Genomic DNA, 19,390 nt, shown 5'->3' with positions numbered 1-19,390 from the left:
CTATGGTTTGCCAATCTCTAGTCTGGACAGTAGGCTTGAAGTAAGGAAGATCTGGCTTCAAATCCTGTCTCAGACATTTGGTAGTTGTGTGACCCTGGGCAAGTCATTCAACCTTTCAGCCTCAGTGTCCTCATCTATATGATGAGGAAGCTAGATTAGAGGGTCTCCAAAGTTCCTTCTGGGCCTAAATCTATGATTCTATGATCCATTTCATTTTCCCTCTGTGGGTAGTTAGGCCAAATACTTATGAGTGATTATATATCTGTAGCAGCAAACACCCTAGCATACCCAGGGTGGCTGCAACAGAGGTTCTTAGATCTGCTTTTCTAAAGGAAAGCAACTCAAAATGGGTTAACAAACTTGTTAATCAAACATATGTCATTTATCTAGTTCAGGGGAAAAAGTCAGCACCCCGAACTTCAGAGAATACAAACAAGTTACAAGCAGACAAAGAAACAGATCAGCAGACAGGCATCTAGCTGTCTGACCATTACATCCATACCTAGTCATAGTTACCAGAGAGGGAAGCACCAGCATCTGAGTTTTCAAAGCCAGAGGGCTCAATGGCTGCCCAGAGTCTCTTCCACATAACTCTTCTCAAAGTGAGCCCCCAAACAAAATCTCACATCAGGGTATATATATAGCCTTCTCCTGGCTCAGAGATTGTTACAACCTTCTTGACCCACAGTCCAATCATAAAGTATGAGGTGTGGGCATTCCTGAAAAACAAGCCTCCCTCCACAGGCTCCAGGTGACCACATTCAACCTATTAGTGGGCAGAGCATATTTTCAAATCAAGGAAGGTTCTCAGAGTCCCTTAAGCCTATCAAAGGGCCAAGGGGCAGGGAGGATCTTAAATTCCCATTCCCATAACCGTATCTCATTTAAGGGGTAGCATCCCATAGCAGATGGTAAACTGACCTTTGAACCAGAAAGAGCTCGGTTTTGCTTCCTGTCTGACATTAGTTGTGTGACTATGGTGAAACTGCCTAACCTCTCCTTACTTTTGGCAACTCTCTAAGACTAAATGTTGTAAAGAAGGTGCCTCCCTACATTGTTAGAGAGAGCTTTCTCATTCGGTGATTCCCCATACCAATAAAATCCTAGGTCTGATGCCTATTTCTTAGAGATGTCCCTTAGGAGTTTCTGCAGTATTCTACGCTTTGATGCAATCAGCACAATGTCATTTGCAAACAAGAGCTTAACTGAAAGGTTAAATTTTTTTGAGCATAAATAAATACTATATTGCTTCATAAACTCCTTTACTCCTCTCCTCCACAATCTTCTTTCTTAGATTTTAAGGTCCTAGAATGCAAAGGCTATGTATATTCAACACACTTTTCTGAGCACATGGAAAGGAGCTTAATGAAGAGCTTTGCTGATAGCATATACCCTAGATCACAGGCATTCCTTTTCTATGATGTGCTATTAATATTTTTACAACACTTTTCTCTTTGAGTTCAAAGAGGCAGTGATATGCTATCTTCAGAATGTCTTTTTAAAAGTAAGTGGAATAAGAATTTATTGCCCACATTTTTTTAGATGGCTAAATGAAGGTATAGGGCAGCTAGGTGGCCAATGGTTAGAGTGCTGAGTCTAGAGTCATGAAAACTCATCTTCCTGAGTTCAAATCTGGCTTCAGATACTTACTGTTTGACCCTGGGCAAGTTGCTTAATCCTGTTTGCCTCAGTTCCTCATCTGTAAAAATGAACTGGAGAAGGAAACAGCAAACCACTTAAGTATTTTGCCCAGAAAACCCTAAATGGAGTATCGAAAAGCCAGAGACAGCTGACAAATGACTGAACAACTAATAAAGACACCGAGGGATTATGGAGGATAATAGCCAACTAGTGGGAGACCAGTCTAATACTATGTAACTGATGGGGCTGTGTTTCCATAGGCACAGAACTCATCATAAAGGGAAGTCTCAATCAGTATTTCATAGCCTTGGACTGGGTTTGAATCAATCAGAACTGGGTTTGAATCCTGTAAGCTTAAGCAAACCACAAGATCCCTGGGTCTTATTTTTCTCATCTATTACATAAAGAGATTGGACTAGATGATTTCTAAGCCCTCTGCTCTAGGACGTTATTGAAGACAAACATAAAAAAATACCGCTGAGGCTACTAATAAAAGTACTCCGTGAATGGCTGTGTAAAGCCTGTTAAATCAATATTCATTCAACAAATATTAAATACTTACTATTCAGAGTTCTGTGTTATGTGGTGAGGAAAGTACAAGATTTAGATAACACAGATTTTTGCCCTCTTGGAGCTTATTCTCTAGTGATAATTAACCACAGTATTAGTTAGTTATAGTGCTGGTAACTTCATATTCCCAAAGCACAGTTCTGACCTTGCCACTTCCTAGTTTAAGAAAGTCCAGGGACTTCCTCTGCTTGCTTCTATCACAAAATCTTTTGTTTGGTTTTTAAAGTCCTTCCCAATAGGACACCTACCTGCTTTTCCAGACTTATTCATGTTCTTGATGGATTGCATATTTAGCAGTAGTTTCTCATGGCCAAAGTGCATTCCATCTTATGTTTTGGGCCTTTGTATACACTGCCTCTAAAATGCCTAGAATATACTTTCATTCTCCCTCTGACTGTTAGAATCCCATGGTTTCTTGAAAGCAAAGCCCAAATATCAATTCCTATTAGAAACTTATCCTGATTAAGCCAGGTGATAGTGTCCCATCCCCCCCTCCCCAAATTACTTTGTAAATGTTTTCTTTTTGATCTTATGTATGAAATTCCTTTTTGTATGAGACAGACAGAGAAAGAGACAGAGACACAGAGAGAGACAGAGAGGGAGAGAAAGAGAGAAACAAAGACACACAGAGAAAGACAGAGACCTAGAGAAAGAGAGAGAGAAAGAGAGAGAGAGAGAGAGAGAGAAAGAGAGAGAGAGAGAGAGAGAGAGAGAGAGAGAGAGAGAGAGACAGAGAGACAGAGAGAGACAGAGAGAGACAGAGAGAGACAGAGAGAGACAGAGAGAGAGACAGAGACAGAGAGAGACAGAGAGACAGAGACAGAGACTTCAATATAGGCTCCCAGTTAAACCTAGGTCTATTAGCCCTTTGTTCTTCCCTGTGGTGAGGTCCACTCATTTATAACAAACACTCAAAATGCAATAAAAATAGCTTATCTGTAGCAAAACACATTACAAAAATACAGATAGCAAATAAATATGATTTAGAGAGAGCATGAAACTCCTGAGATACCAATTCACCAGGTAGCAGTGAAGCAGAGGTGGGGGAGGGAACAGAAAAGAGATAAATTTACCAGTTCATATAGTGTGGCAGCAAATTCTGTTCAGGTAAATCCCTCCTTAAGAGGGTTGATCAACCAGACAAGATTTCAGCTGTTGATTATATTCAGTTTGGGGTAGCACCATTCCCTTGCCATCTGCTAGTTGATCACCTGGTTTTGCTCACCTTCTGGGCTCCAAAGTTCCCAAGCTTTCCCCATCCTGCACAGCTCTTGCCTCCCATGATCCTTTATTTTCTCCTTCTAGTTATGAAAAACTACACTTCCTATCAGCACCCTTGCTGATAAAGGCTCTACATTTGTATATAGTGTATCCCTTAATAAAATGAAAGCTCCTTAAAGGCAGGGACTTCTTTTGTGTGTGTCTATCATCAGCTAATAGCTCTTGACCTGAATACATTATAGGAGGTGTTTAATAAATATTTGTTCAATAGGATTGTTGAAGAAATGAATAGAATTGAAAACCAAAACGTTATGTGAGATTTAGGGGAAAATGTCTATTAATTGAGATCAGTGAAGGAATAGTGTTGATGAGGTGACCTTTGTTCTGAGTTTTAAAGGTTGAGTAGGCATTCAGTAGGTGAAGAGGAGGAGGCAGGATATTCCAGGTACAGGGAATTAGGTGAGCCAAGACAAATAAGGTACTCAGAATTGTGGAGTTTATATGAAATAGTATATTGTAGTGTAAAGTGTAGTGTACAGTTCCTTGAGGGGAACCAGTACATGACAGGGCAATGTCAGGTTATAGAAGTCCTTGAATGCCAAACAAGAGAGCTGGACTTTTTAGTCTGTAAGTGGTGGAAAGCCTCTGAGGATCATTGAGCAGAAGAGTGACCTCACCAGATTTAGGCATAAGAAAGACTATTCAGACATAAATCTTATCCTTTAGACATTCAATCAAACATAGCTCCTGCCCTTTAGTAGTTTGTTAGGCAAGAAGAATGGCATTGATACATATAATACATTTGAAAAATAAAAATTATACATAAATGGTTAACTGCATTAAACTATGGCCAGTGCTATAAACAAGAATGAAAGCAAATATTTAATATAATCTTTTCATGTTTTAAATTTTTTTATATTTTATTTTTTTATTTTTCATGTTTCAATTCTGCATAAGGATTTGAGAAATATATTCAGTTATCTTGTGGCACAACAGCAAGAGTGCTAGATTTGGAGTTAGAGGACATGTATTCAAATCCTGACTTTGTAATTTACTACCTAGTGCTTTACTTCTTTTGGCTTCAGTTCCTCAGTGGACTAGATGACTCAGAAGGTCCCTGATGGTGTAAAATCTAATAATATGGATTTCTATTGTCATTCGATGTATTTTATTTTATACATTTAAAAAACATGATTCTAGGAGCAGCTGGGTGACACAGTGAATAAAGCACTTGCCCTGGAGTCAGGAGGACCTGAGTTCCAATCCAACCTCAGACACTTAACATTTACTAGCTCTGTGACCTTGGGCAACTTACTTAACCCCAATAGTCTTGCCTTCCCCCCTCAAAAAAAGAAAAAAAAAACAAGATTCTGAGAATGTCTTCACCGGACTGACTGACAAAGGGGTCCATGACACAGAGAGGGTTATGAACATCTCATCTACATATTGCACTTTGAAAGGTCAATGAGCAGGAAAGGATATTATTAGAACTATATTAAAAATAAAGCATATTAATTTTTTTTGACACAGAGTATTGCCTGGAGCCAGTGAGGACTTCTCATTCATTATAACTATATTATATATAAAACACTATGCATTCTAGCCTAGACGGAGACACAGTCTTGCTCCTAGAAAGAAAGGTTCATGTTTAATACCTGCTGGGATTATCTTTCTCTGGAGACAAACAACAATAAAACTTTGCATAGTAAACAACTTCTCTGGACTGGCAAGGGGAAGCAGGAAGAATCCTAGGTATTAATATGCTGAACACAGATAAATATTTGCTTAGTGATCAAAAACAAAACAAAACAAAAAAAAAACCCCAAAACCCTAATCTAGGAACAGACTTGGAAGAGGATTTAGAAGTATTATATGTATTTAACCATTTAACTCACTGAGTAACCCTGGATATTTGAGAGATATCTCTATTTATTGATACAGTTATTCTCTCTGTCTCTCCCTCTACCAGAATGTGTTATTGAAAGAATTTTGAAAAATTATTGAAATATTCTCCTTTAATTTCATTTTATGCCATCTCTGACAGGGACTTTAATAACAATAATAAAAATGACAAATAATAATAGAAAATAGAATCATAATCATAATGATAAGATTAATAGATAATAAGACCTTGCAGCAGCTAGGTGGCACAGTGACACCAGCCCTGGAGTCAGGAGGACCTGAGTTCAAATTCGGACTCAGACACTTAACACTTACTAGCTGTGTGACCTTGGGGAAGTCACTTAACCCCAATTGCCCTGCCCTCCCCCCTCCAAAAAAAGATAATAAGACTTTAGAAATCATCTAGCTCAATGGAATATAATAATAATAATGACAGAATAAAATAAGTCCCATTCATATCATGTTTTGAAATTTATAAAAAGTTTTCTTAGAAACCACCTTATAACACAAGTAGTTCAAGTATTGTTTTCCATTTTACAAATGAAGAAACTAAGGATGAGACACATTAAGTTGATTTGCCTGCCTATAATTACAATGCTGATATATTATTCTGCCTCCCTTGGAGATTTTTTTTTGCTTTTTTTTTGGAGGGCAATTGGGGTTATGTGACTTGCCCAAGGTCACACAGCTAGTAAGTGTGTCAAGTGTCTGAGGTCGCATTTGAACTTGGGTCCTCCTGACTCCAGGGACTCTATTCACTGTGACACCTAGCCACACCCTGAGAACTATTTTTAAAAGAAAGATGAAATAAAATTATTAACAAAGCTTGAGAGGCAGCAGGGGGTGCAGTGGATAGCATACCAGGATAGGAGTCAGAAAGATTCATCTTCCTAAGTTCAAATCTAGCCTCAAACTCTTACTAGCTGTGTGTCCCTAGTCAAATCACTTAACCCTGTTTGCCTGTTTTATTGATAAAATGAGCTAGAGAAGGAAATGGCAAAGCACTCCAGTATCTTTGTCAAGAAAAACCCCAAATGCATTATAAAGACTCAGACATGCTTGAACAACAACAACAAAGCTTGATTACTTGTAAAGGGTGCACTACCTTCTACTTATTTTTTGGTTTTCCTTTCTTTTTCTTAGTTATATCAGAAACCCATTTGGGCAGAGACTATGTCTAATGATATCAATGAATCAACACATATTTATTAAATACCTACTATGTGTTAAGCATTGGGGAGCCAAATACAAAAGATAAACTTGCCTTCAAGGAGTTTGCATTCTACTAGGGAAGGCCAATACGAACAAAGATTAAATAATTACAGTATACGCACAAAATAAATACACTAGTAATTTGAGGACTAACAACTAAGACAATCAGTAAAGGACATCCTCACCCCCCACTTAATAGTTTTTATTTTTTTTCCAATTACATGTAAAGATCATTTTCAACATTCACTTTTATAAGATTTTAAGGTCCAAAATTTTTCTCCCTCCCTCTCTTCCTCCCTCCTCAGGATGGCAAGCAATCTGATATAGGCTACATGTGTACAATAATATTAAGCATATTTCCACTTTAGTCATATTGTGAAAGAATCAGAACAAAAGAGAAAAACCATAAGAAAGAAACCTCCTCACTCCCCCCCCCCCAAAAAAAAGAGAAAACAGTATGCTTCCATCTGCAAACTCTATAGTTCTCTCTCTGGATGTAGATAACATCTTCCCCCATGAGTCTTGGAATTGTCTTGGATCACAATATTGCTGTTACTGTGTACAGTGTTCTTCTGGTTCTGCTCACTTCACTTAGCATCAGTTCATGTAAGTCTTTCTAGGATTTTCTGAAATCTGCCTGCTCATCATTTCTTATACTCAATAGTATTCCATTCCATTCATATACCACAGTTTGTTCAGCATTTGCCAATTGATGAGTACCCCCTCAATTTCCAATTCTTTGCCACCACAAACGAGCTGTTATATATATATTTTTGTACATGTGGGTCTTTTCCCCTTTTTTATGATCTCTTTGGGATACAGATCTAGTTAGGGATATTGCTGGATCAAAGGGTATGCACAGTTTTATAGCCCTTTGGGCATAGTTCCAAACTGATCTCCAGGATGGTTGATTCAGAGTAAAGGACTTTTGAAAGAGGTGGCACTTGAGCTAAGCCGTGAAGAGTAGTAAGTATTTTAAGAGGTAGTGATGAGGAGGAAGAGCATTCTAAGTAGTGGGGACAGCTTGTGAAAAGTCATGGAAGTGGGAGATGGAATATCATGTATAAAAAAAGCAAATAGGTCTATTTAGTTGGAACATAGAGTACATATAGGGGAGTAGTGCGTATTTGGCTTGGAAAGGTGGAGTGGACATGAATTATAATGGGGCTTAAATGTTAAACAGAAGAATTTATACTTTATTCTAAAGGCCACAGGGCCTTCTTGAAGCTTCTTGAACAGAGGAATGCTATACTCAGACCTGTGAAGTAGGATGACCAATTTACTAGCTGTATAGAGGAGGGGCTGGAGGGAGTGGAGACTAACTATAAGGAGACCACTTAGGAGGCTATTGCAGCATTCAGAAATAAAGGTGGTGAGGGCCTGGAATAGGGTGGTTGTACTATGAAGAGAAAGAGGGGGATGGATATGAGAAATATTGGATTGTCACAAGATTTGGCAAGTGAATGAATAATGGGGATGGTGAGGGACATGCACACACACATACTATTTGCCATTTATCTATATGTGTGTGTATTTATACACACACACACACACACACAAAATCAGCTGTACATACGCATATTTACATTGATCTGTACTTTGATTGCTATATGGAGCTCCCAGTTAGGAAACTCCCTTTGACAGTGTACATCTGCAACTGGCCATTGCTTTGTAACTTATGGTCATAAACAAGGGTTCTTAACTTGGGTTTTATGAATTAGAAAAAATTGAAAACTGCATTTAAATATAATTGGTTTCCTCTCTAGGCTTATTATTTTATGCATTTAAAATATCATTCTGAGGAGGAATCTATTGGTTTCATCAGACTACCAAAGGGGTCTGTGATACACACAAAAGAGATAAAAAACCCCAGACTCGAGAGAGTTTGTGGGGGTATGAGATTTGTAAAATGACTTGTTCATGTCTTCCAGGCTCTATGAACATCTTCTATCCATGAAGGCTATAAAATCTTCTGTTTAGGTGTGGCCAGGTGGCACAGTGAATAGAGCACCAGCCCTGGAGTAAGGAGGACCCGAGTTCAAATCTGGCCTCAGACCCTTGACACACTTACTAACCATGTGACCTTGGGCAAGTCACTTAACCCCAGTTGCCTTGCCCTCCCCCTCCAAAAAAGAAAACAAAAACCCTTCTGTTTAGCATCTAAAGCCCTTCATGATCTGTCCTAAATAAATGTTTGTTGACAGACTATGTGGTGAAGCTGGAAATGCAAATAACGATAATAATCTACATTTATATGGTGATATCACATTTGTAAAGTGCTTTACATGCATTAGTTTATTTGAACTTTATGACAACTTACTGAAGTAAGGACTACAAATATTATCCCTATTTTACAAGGAGAAAGAGGGGAAACAACCTACTATGTGACAAACACTTTACAATTGCTATCTCATTTGATCTTCACAACAACCCTGGTAGGTAATTACTGTTATCTCCATTTTACAGTTGAGGAAACCAAGACAGAGGTTAAATGACTGGCTCTCACAGTTAGTAAGTGTTTGAAATCAAATTTGAACTCTGGTTTTCCTGACTCCAAGTCAACACTGCTATCCAATGCACCACCTAGCTGCTCATTTTATAGAAGAGAAGACTGGTCCTGGGCTTTGTGCCAGGCACTCCCTGCCCTTACCTGGGGCTGCTTGTTAGAAGTGAACTGAGAGGCTGACTAAAGAGGTCTTGAAGTAGGGAAATGCTCGCTTTGTGAAGCCCAATTTGAAACCATTTGAAGTTAAAGTATCGAGTAGAGGGAAACAGCAAAATCTGGAAGTAATTAAAGGCCTGGGTGGATCAGTCTGCAAAGCAATGTTAAGCAGACTGTGAAGCAAAGAACTAAGGTTAAAAACAACAAAGAACTCAGGGAGCAATCATCATCGCCATTACCATGAATAAGAATGATAATAAAAAAAACGATGATGATGATCATAACATATCCTATTTACACAGTGCCTCATCCCTTCCCTTGCCCTCCCCCACTTCCCCCATCTCAAAGTGCTCATGTGTTTTTGCATTTATCCTGTCTGGTTGGGAGGATTCTGCACTCATCTCTGTTTTGTACAGTCAGCCAGTCAGTCAATGAGAATTTAATTGTTAAGGGGCTGCTATGTGCCAGGCACTGTGCTAAGTACTGGGGATACAAAGAGAGCCACAAACAGTCCCTGTCCTCAGTAATAGCCATGAGCGTTTTTGTAGCCCTGCCAAGTGCTTTACACAGGCCACCTCACAGATCCTATAAGGTAGAGACTATTATTATCCTTATTTTACAGAAAGAAATTATGTCTTGCCCAAGACTACTCAGCAAAGTAAGTGGCTGAAGGAATTTTTGAACTCAAGTCTTTTTGATTGCAAGTCCAGCACTTGATTGACTCCATCACTTTGCTGGTTAAGGAGGTTACATTGTATTGGTAGAGCTTCCAATGTCCCATAGGGACAGTAAGGAGACCGTGGTTAAGTGATAGGAGAAATGAATTAGAATAAAAGATTAGAAGAGACACAAATACCCCGCTTCCTCAATTTGGTTATAGTTCAGCTCTTCCCTATTGGCTCGCTTCACCCTCTACCACGCCCGACTTCCCTTCATCAGGCACAGATCAATAGCACAAGTAGTCAAGGCAGCTAGGGCTGAGTCCCAGGTACATACTTGCCCATCTAACATCACCTTCCGGTGAGGTTCATCTGGAAACTTAAAAAGAAAATGTATACTTTGCAGTAGCTATTTGATGATCTTTTTTTTCTTTTGGAGGTCAATTGGGGTTAAGTAACTTGCCCAAGGATACACAGCTAGTTTTTTGTGTGTGTTAAGTGTCTGAGGCCAGAACCAAACTCAGGTCCTCCTGACTCCAGAGTCGGCACTTTACTCACTGAGCCACCTAGCCACCCCAATTTGATGATCTTCTCAGGAAAGAACTGAAGAGGGGACTTTTATTCTCTCACTTACTCTCAAAGAGATTAGGTTGACTTGTCTATATTTACGTTGACAAATAATGGAATCAAGATATAACCAATGGAATTTATCTCCAATGCATAATACGATTCTGCCTCTCTTAGAGAAATAAGAAAGATGAAATAAAATGATTCCCAATAAAGCTGGATTACCCTGTAAAGTGTACACTGTCTTCTGCTTATTTTCCTGAACTACTCAGGGACTTAATGTCTCCATCAATTATACTTTGAAGTTGGGGGGGGGGAGTGGTGAGAGACACACACACACACAGAGAGAGAGAGAGAGAGAGAGAGAGAGAGAGAGAGACAGACAGACAGACAGACAGACAGACAGACAGACAGACAGAGACAGAGAAGGAGAGAGAGAGACAGAGAGAGAGAGACAGAGACACAGACACAGACACAGAGAGAAAGAGACAGACAGGAGGCAGAGATAGAGAGACAGAAAGCCTGACTTTAATATACTGAAGAGTTAAGAGTCAGTTTCCTTGGCTGTGGTCCAAAGGGAGAGGCATCGGGCACAAGGCTGAGGTTAAGAAAACAAACAGAGCTTGGAACTTCCCACCCCATTCCACTGATCACAGAAGAGGCTGAACGGGAAATGGTGAAGCCCATCTCTCACGTACCCAATTTGATGTCATCATTTCCTGGCTCCACTTTTCCTAATTCGAGTCAGCAATCAGTCCTCCTACTAGCTCAGTCAGTGCCTGAACTGCCCTCTGATGGTGCTCTTTATTTAGCAGGAAGAGTCTGCCCAGAGAAAAGTACCTCTTGCATTTCAAAAGCATAATGACAATAGAATTTATTCAGCACCAGTTCAAGGGATTGAGCTGATGCATACATCCAAACAGTGTGTATGGGGTGCACCTCAGGTGTGAGGGCTTGCTCAGCCCTTTTCAGGGTTGCTCATCCACCTTTGGTGTCTACCTGTTGCCCAACTCTCACCTGTGGCTCCAAGAAGCTGTAGCACGTACAGTGGCCACACCCAGTAAACCTTCTTAGCAGACACCCTAAACCAGGTTGAGGGTAGCCTACGGGCTTTAAACACTGTTGGTGAGTTAGGGGAATGCCTATCCCCCAAGCATGTGAAGACTTCTCCCTGCAGAATGGGTGGATGAGAACAAGTTGTTCCAATGACCATGGAGGAGTCTGAAGCAAGTGCTGTGGAGTGCTTAGAGCTTAGTAGAACATGGAAGATACCAAGGTCATCCACTGCATCCCTGGCCATGGCCAATCATCCTGACTCTTTTGTCTTGCCACTGGACTTTGAAGAGTTGAAGACACAGTGAGATTGACCAATGTGGGCAAGTCTGCTTTACTTAAATTCAATTCATATGCAAGTCAAGATATCTCTTCTGATATCACTGATATTCTTCAAAAACAGAGAATAAACAGCAACAACTTTCAAACCAAGCAGGATTCTGAATCCCTTCTTCCTTTGCTCTAGTAGGTTAAGCTTGGAGTGGGGAAAATAGTAGATTAAAGAGAGTAGATCTGGAGACATCTAGTCCAATCCTCATTTTACAGATGTGGAAACTGAGGTCCAGGGAGATAAAATTATTTGCATAAGGTCATATAGGTAGTAAATGGCTGAGATGAGATATGAACCCAGGGTCTCTGATTACAAATCTAGGTTTTTCCCATTTACTAAGCTGTTAGAGAGTTAGGAGAGATGTAGCAAGCATTGTGCAAGAGGAAAATTTGAACAGCTAGCAAATAGCAGCAGCAAGACTGGAACTCAGATGTTTCTGCCTCCTGCAATCCATCCATTATACTGGAAGAATGGAAACAATAGGTGTGAATCCTGGTCTGATTGCTGATTTTTCCATACCATATAGAAAAAACCCCACTGTGTTTGCCATCTGGTTTGGTTCAAGCTGTTGCTTTGTTCTTGCTGTTCAACAAATATTTACTTGATAAAGTATATATACAAAGGTGAATGGGATCAGGTTTTTTGCCCTTAAGGATCTTACAAACTAAGGAGAAACATCACCAAGTTTACCATGGTGGGTAATTGCTGCCAAATACATGTTGACCACAATGTGAAAATTATGGAGATAAAAACCCATGTTTCATATTTTTATGCTCAAGCATAGACTGAACAATAATGAGGATTCTAAAAAGGTTTCTTATAGGCAAAATTACATTAGAGTGATGGAGAAATAGTTTATTTACATATTATAATCCCGAACACTCCTCATAGGCCATATAAACTAAAAAGAAGATAAACCTATAATCCCATACTTCCTTCAATGTCATAAAAGTTGAACAAGTTTAGTTAAACAAAAACATTATCTCATACATCCCTTAAGAAAACAGACTTCTTTGTCAAATTCTCTAGGTTAACTAAGCTGGGTTATAGTTGAAATTATACTTAGAGGATTCATAAATAGCCTGATTGAAGAGGAGGATTTACATGTCACCAAGAAGTCAGAGATAGTATAAATTCTTCCTCTGGTTTCTTAACTAAGTGATGTTTAAGGCTCTTACATAAATTTTCACATTCCTTGGGAAAAGTTTTGGTCAGATGAGGTTAATATTAACCAAAATTTGCAGGAGGAATGAGCATGAGTCTCAAACAATAAAAGTAAATAAAAAATTCCCATACAACACAGGGCTTGATTTGCTTTTTTATTTTGTATGTCCTGTATCTAGCAACATGCCTGATGGTATTAGTAAGTGGATAATAAATGCTTGTTGATTGATTAATAAGGAACATAGATGAATCATGGAAATAAAAATAACTAAATACAATGCCACAGGTATATAGAAGCTATAAACTTGAGCTATAAACTTCAGAAGAGGGAGAAATCACTGCAGGCTGGAAGCAAAGAGCCACTGCTGAGACTTAGGGAAGGCTTCATGGAAAAGGTGGCATTTGAGCAAAGCCTTAGAGGGTGAGTAGGTTTCTTAGCATTTGCTCAAATATTTCAGTGCTTACTTTGTGGACTAAATCCTCTATACAACGTGTCGTGAGGGTTACAAAAAAATGTAAGACATGGTCTCTTTCCTCAGAGAATTTATAATTTATTGAATGTGCAGAAGAATTCCAGAAGTTGGAAAGAGTGTAAAGACATATACAATAATAGAAAAGAAAAACAAAATAAAACAAGCAAAAAAATCATGCTCAGGAACAGTCATTTCCTTGGGTTTAGTTGGAGTGATATAGGTTTGTGAAGGGGAATAGTGGGAGATAAGTCTAGAGAACTGGCTTGAAACCAGATTTAGGAGAGCCTTGAGTGTTTGACAAAGGATAATCGGAGCTGCATGTGGTGGGCAAAAAGAAATCCCTGACAATTCTTTTTTTTTTTTTTTTAAGCAATTGGGATTAAGTAACTTGCTCAAGGTTACACGGCCAGTTATTTCTGGGTGTGGTGCTGAGTGTCTGAGCCCGGGATCCCTGACAATTCTTGAACAAGGGTGTTTCTAGAGGGCAGAGATCATGTCTTTACCTTTGGACTCTCCCTGGCCCCCAGGATGGTTCCTGAACTTAGTAGGTACTGATGGAATAGTATGATTCTGTAAGAGTAGCTTAAATAATGTCAAAGCTCAGAGTGAGCAAAACTAAGCTCAGACATGAAACAAACAGCCTCTTGGCCTCCAGTCTCATTATTTTAGGAAAAAAGAGTAAGATCAAAGAGAGTATCAACAATCAGCACAAGGCAGAGCTGCTCACTTCTTCTTTTGTTTCTCTTTTCTCAGCCAAGGACAAATGACTGAAAAAAAATGGCTAATAGTTTGTGGGTATCCAGGATAAGTAGAGATATAGTTAACTGCCCTTGGAGAAATTCAAGTTACCAGGCCAATCACATGCTCTAGTAAGGAAACAACTGAAGGAAATAATTATGGAGCCACTGACAGTGAGTTTTGAAAGATCATGGAAATGTTTTGCATGACTACACATGTATAATCCATATCAAATTACTTATTCTCAAGGAAGGAAGAGGAAGGGAGAGAGATAATTTGGAAAACAGAATTAAAAAAAGATGCAAAATATTTATTTATATGTAATTGAGAAAAAATAGAATAACAATTAAGTGGGGATAAAAGAAAGATCATGGAAAATGGGAGAGATACTGAAAGATTGGGCAGCTAGATGGCACAATGGATAAAGTTCTCAACTGGAGTCAAGAAGACTCATTTTTGTGAGTTCAAATCTAGTCTCAGACACTTGCTATCTGTGTGACCCTGGGCATGTCACTTAACCCTGTCTGCCTCAGTTCCTCAACTGTAAAATGAGCTGGAGAAGAAAATGGCAAATCATTCCAGTATGTTTTTCCAGAAGAAAACCCCAAATGGAGTTACAAAGGGTCAGACATGACTGAAACAACTGGGCAGATATCATTATCTTCCCAAAAAGGAAGAGGGTGGAGTCTGTAAACTAGAGAGCAGTGAACTTGACTTTGATTCTTGACAAAATTCTTGAATGTATATTAAAAAGTATAGGGAATGAACTGTTGTGAATCTATAAAAACAAGTGGTACTCTCAAAGAGCCAGTGTGACTTCATCAAGAACAGATCACACTAGACTAGCATTATTTCTTTTTAAAAAAAAATGAGGTTACTAGACTGGATCAGGAGAATGCTGTAATGTTTACCTAGATGTTAGCAAGATATTTGACAAATCCACACACAATTCTTATAGAAAAGATGTAGAAATAGGAGCTAGATGAGAATTCAATTAGATTGATTTGGATCTGGGGGACATTTATGGTTTTATGTTAACTTGGGAGGAGGTTTCTAGTGGAGTTCTGTAGCGATCTAGGCTTGATCCTCTGTTATTTTATCAAAGACTTGGTTAAGGCGACAAACCACGTGCTTTATATTCATAGACAACTCAAAGTTGGTAAGGATGACTAACACACTGGGTGACAAGAGTTAGAATTAATGGAAAAAAAGCCTAAACTAGAACACTGAGATAAACTGAAAAGATGAAATTGAATAGACACAAATCAATTAGTCAGTTAACCAGCCTTTATATGGTATCTACTAGATGCCAGGCACTGAGATAAGTGTTGGGGCTACAAAGAAAAGCTAAAGACAATCTCTGCTTTTGAGTTCACAGTGTAACGTGGGAGATAATATGTGAGTATCTATATACAAACAAGATATATACAGAATAAATCAGAAGTAATCAAGAGAGGAAAGGCACTAGCCTCACTAAGGTTTAAAATGTCAGTTGTACAAATGCTGTATGGTAGAGGCATGGCTAGACAGCAAGTCATCTGAAAAAGATCTAGAGATTTTAGTAGACTATAGCACTATATGGCATCCAAGAAAGAAAATGCAATCTTAGGGTACACTGACAGAATACGTATGGGACCAGAGATGGGACAGTCTTACCACACTCTGACTTTGCCAAGTCACAGCAGGTGTGTTATTTTCAGTTATGAATGCCAAATTTTCAAGAGAACATTGGTAAGCTGGAGAACATCCAGAGTAGAGTGGTCAGGATGGTGAAAGATCTTGAGGCCACACAAATGAGGATCATCAACTGGGGATGGTTTGCTTGCAAAAGAGGAGTTATGGGGACATGATAGCTATCTTCAAGTATTTTCAGGACTTTCACCAGGAAGGAAGATTAGGCTTGTTCATATAGGTTCAGTACTGGTATTGCTTCATCATTTATGGTACCTTTTATCAAAATGTAGTTACCCTGTTTATCTCTTTTAATTTCATCTATCTTAGCCATAACTCTAGTTGAGAACACAATTGCTACTCCTGTCCTTTTTTATGCATCAGTTAAAGCATAATAAATTCTACTCCAGCCCTCTGTTTTAACTCTGTATATATCTCTCATTCTTAAATGTGTTTCTTGTGAACATTATAGTGTTGGATTCTGATTCTAACTCAATTCTGCTATCTGTTTCCATTTTATGGGTGAATTCATACCATTCACATTCAAAGTTATAATTAACTACAATTCAGTTTGGTCCCAGACCATAAAAGTAAAAGCCATTTGTGTAAGTTACAAAGAAGCAAATTTAAGCTTGATGTCAGGAAATACTTCCTAACAACTAGAGCTTGCCAGAAGTGGAATGGGATGCCTTGGGGAATAGAAATCTGTAAGAAAAGTCTGGTTGGCTTCTTATTAGGTATGCTGAAGAGGAGATTCATATTTACAGATGGGTTAGACCATATGGCCTCTAAAGTTCATTTCAACTCAGATCTTGTTATTCTGTAAATACACAACTATTGAATAAATAAATCTCCTATAGGGTAGCATTTTATTCCATTGAAATAGTTGATTCACTGAGATTTAGGATTTATCACACATTATAACATGATACATTTCCTCCTCTTTTTCAGACCTGTTCTTGTACCTGTTAGAAAGAGAAGCTATTTAGAGCCATGGGTTATTGGCTTAATCACCTTTATATCCCTGATTGTTCTGGCAGTGTGCATTGGACTAATTGTTCATTATGTGAGATACAGTAAGTATCAATTTGGTTTTTTCTAAGTCTTCTAGACAAATTTCATCTTTTTATTTGTTTTAGATTTGCTCTTTTAGCTCCATAATTAAGGCTGTTTATGGAAAAGTCTTCCTTATTTTTTCATCACTTCATGTATTGTTTATAGATTAGTAAGGCTATTAAAGATCACAGTAGCTCATGTCTTCCAGTTTTTGTCATTAACAGATATCAATTAAGAACTGAGAGGCAATGTGGCATAATAGAACTGGCCTTAGACTCAGGAAGGTATAGGTTCAAGGCCCATCTCTGATACCTACTGATTATGTCACTACATGCATCACTTAAAAATTATGTGTCCATACATAACTTCATGAGACTAAAAGTTGCTGAACAGTTGATGATATTCCTTGATAGAGGAAGATCCCCCACTAAGTGTTTCCAATACCAATAAAATCATAAGTCTGGATATTCCTTCCCCCAAGTCTCCCAGAAGTAAGAATTAAATTGGAAGACCAAAACATAACAGAATTTGAGATCTAATACTCTAACCCTCTAAAGGTATAGGAAAATCTGGTACTTAACCCCCCCAATATATTTAAAATTCTGGAATTTAAGAATTTGACACCCCCTGACATTACAGAGAAGGAGTAGCCAGGTAGGCAATAAGTATTTATTATGCCTCTATTATGTGCTACACACAGTGTTATGTAGTGGGAACACAAAAATAAGCAAAAAGATTGTCCCTACCTTCAGAGAAATTATATTCTAATGGGTAAGATGTATGTACAAAAGGGAAATAAAAAAGGAGATGGGAGGTACTTATGAGTGTTGAATGTTTGATAAGTCAGAAGCAGTAGAGCCAAGAGGGAAATGAAGAATGGACATAACTTAGGACCCTCTTCTAAATGAAGACTTTTGGAGGAACTCATTAGTTGAAAAGGGGGCCAGTATGGCAGAGCAATATTCTAGGATGAGAAGGCCCCAGGAATTGAGGAAAGTTTCAGGGTAATTTCTATTCTGTTTCTGTAATGGTGTTTATATTGGCCTTTTTCTAAGTGATTTTTCCATCACTACTCATTATAGGCTCTCTCTCGTCCTATATATCACTATAGGAGATTAAAGAGGATGAAATGTATTATGAAAGGTATGAAGAGACTGACTATATTATGGTCAAGTACTTCACAGAAGAAAGATACAAAGGTTCCCATGATGTTAGGATGGTCCTGAATGGTCCTTCAGACATGTTCTTTTCAGGTGGAATAAGTTCTGAAATTAATAAATAAATAGAATGTTAGGACTGGACAGGACCATACATCTTATCTAATGAGCATCCCACCTTCCTTACTTCCTTTCATAGATGAAGAAAACAAGGCTCTGCTTTATTTCAACTGATGAAAAGGAGAATTGTTCTCCTGAAGCAAGTGGTTTGGTAGCATGATCTGGGACTGGATTTTTCTTCTTTTATCTTTCAGTATACAATCAAATTGGTTAGTTTTTAATGGGTTCCCTTCATTGGTGTTAGAGGCAATCCTAATGCTAGCATTCTCTAAGTTTAGATTAGATATTGGAATGGATTAAGGCACTCATAAGTCATTGAACAGTTAAACAAAAGGTTTATTTTGCCTTAACTCAGCAAAGATATGCAAAGATATAGTGGTCTTCAGCTTCTCTGTATATTGTTCCCTTTCTCTCCACGTGGAATGAATCTGATTAACAGGGTACAGTGACTTTTGTAAGCCTCAGAAGTGGACCAGTTTGAAAGAGCCCCTACCCCACCTGGGTGAGACTTTTTATGCCCTTAGATGACCATGAAGCTGCAGTCAGTGTGGCAGAGGCCAAATACTTCTCAGGCACAGCTTTGTCTCTTTTAGGGAAAATGAATCCTTGCTTCGGGAATAGGCTAGGGCAGCTAAGTGACTCAGTGCATAGAGTATGGGGCCCAGAGTCAAGAAAACTTGAGTTTAAATCTAGTCTCTGAAACTAGCTGTTTCACCTTGGGCAAGTCACTTAACCCTGTTTGCCTCAGTTTCCTCATCTGTAAAATGAGGTGGAGAAGGAAATAGCAAACCATTCCAGTATCTTTGTCGAGAAAACCCCAAATGGGGTCATCAAGAGTCCGACATGGCTAAATAACAACAAAAGTATGGGCTAAATGTTGCTCAAATAGTTATTTGCTTCAGGTCATACAGTGTTGTTGTCAGACAGGGTTCTGAGTGATTATGGTTTCCAACCCTACTTTCTAAAGAGAGGTTTGATGTTTATACTATTTTCTGGGTAATTTAAGCAAAATTCCAAGTGAAACCAGGGTTTTATTATTTCATTATTATTGTTCCCTTTTTCCTTTCCTTTCCTTTCCTTCCTTCCTTCCTTCCTTCCTTCCTTCCTTCCTTCCTTCCTTCCTTCCTTCCTTCCTTCCTTCCTTCCTTCCTTCCTTCCTTCCTTCCTTCCTTCCTTCCTTCCTTCCTCCTTCC

General features: G+C 38.7%; 1 protein-coding gene across 1 annotated transcript in view; it reads left to right on the top strand.

The window, feature by feature from the left end:
- Positions 1-19,390, top strand: part of LOC138175059 (transmembrane protease serine 11E-like) — a 67,510-nt gene that overhangs the window by 18,715 nt on the left and 29,405 nt on the right. The window contains exon 2 of the mRNA XM_069105341.1: positions 16,816-16,940. Within this exon, the coding sequence (XP_068961442.1) occupies positions 16,816-16,940 (125 nt within the window). The remainder of the gene's footprint in view (positions 1-16,815; positions 16,941-19,390) is intronic.

This window comes from Petaurus breviceps, unplaced genomic scaffold (assembly GCF_028583685.1).
Source record: "Petaurus breviceps papuanus isolate PSGF00001 unplaced genomic scaffold, PetGlider_PUasm1.0 76, whole genome shotgun sequence".
NCBI lineage: Eukaryota > Metazoa > Chordata > Mammalia > Diprotodontia > Petauridae > Petaurus > Petaurus breviceps.
The sequence above is the reverse complement of the archived record's forward strand: the minus strand, read 5'-3'. Positions and strand labels throughout refer to the sequence as shown.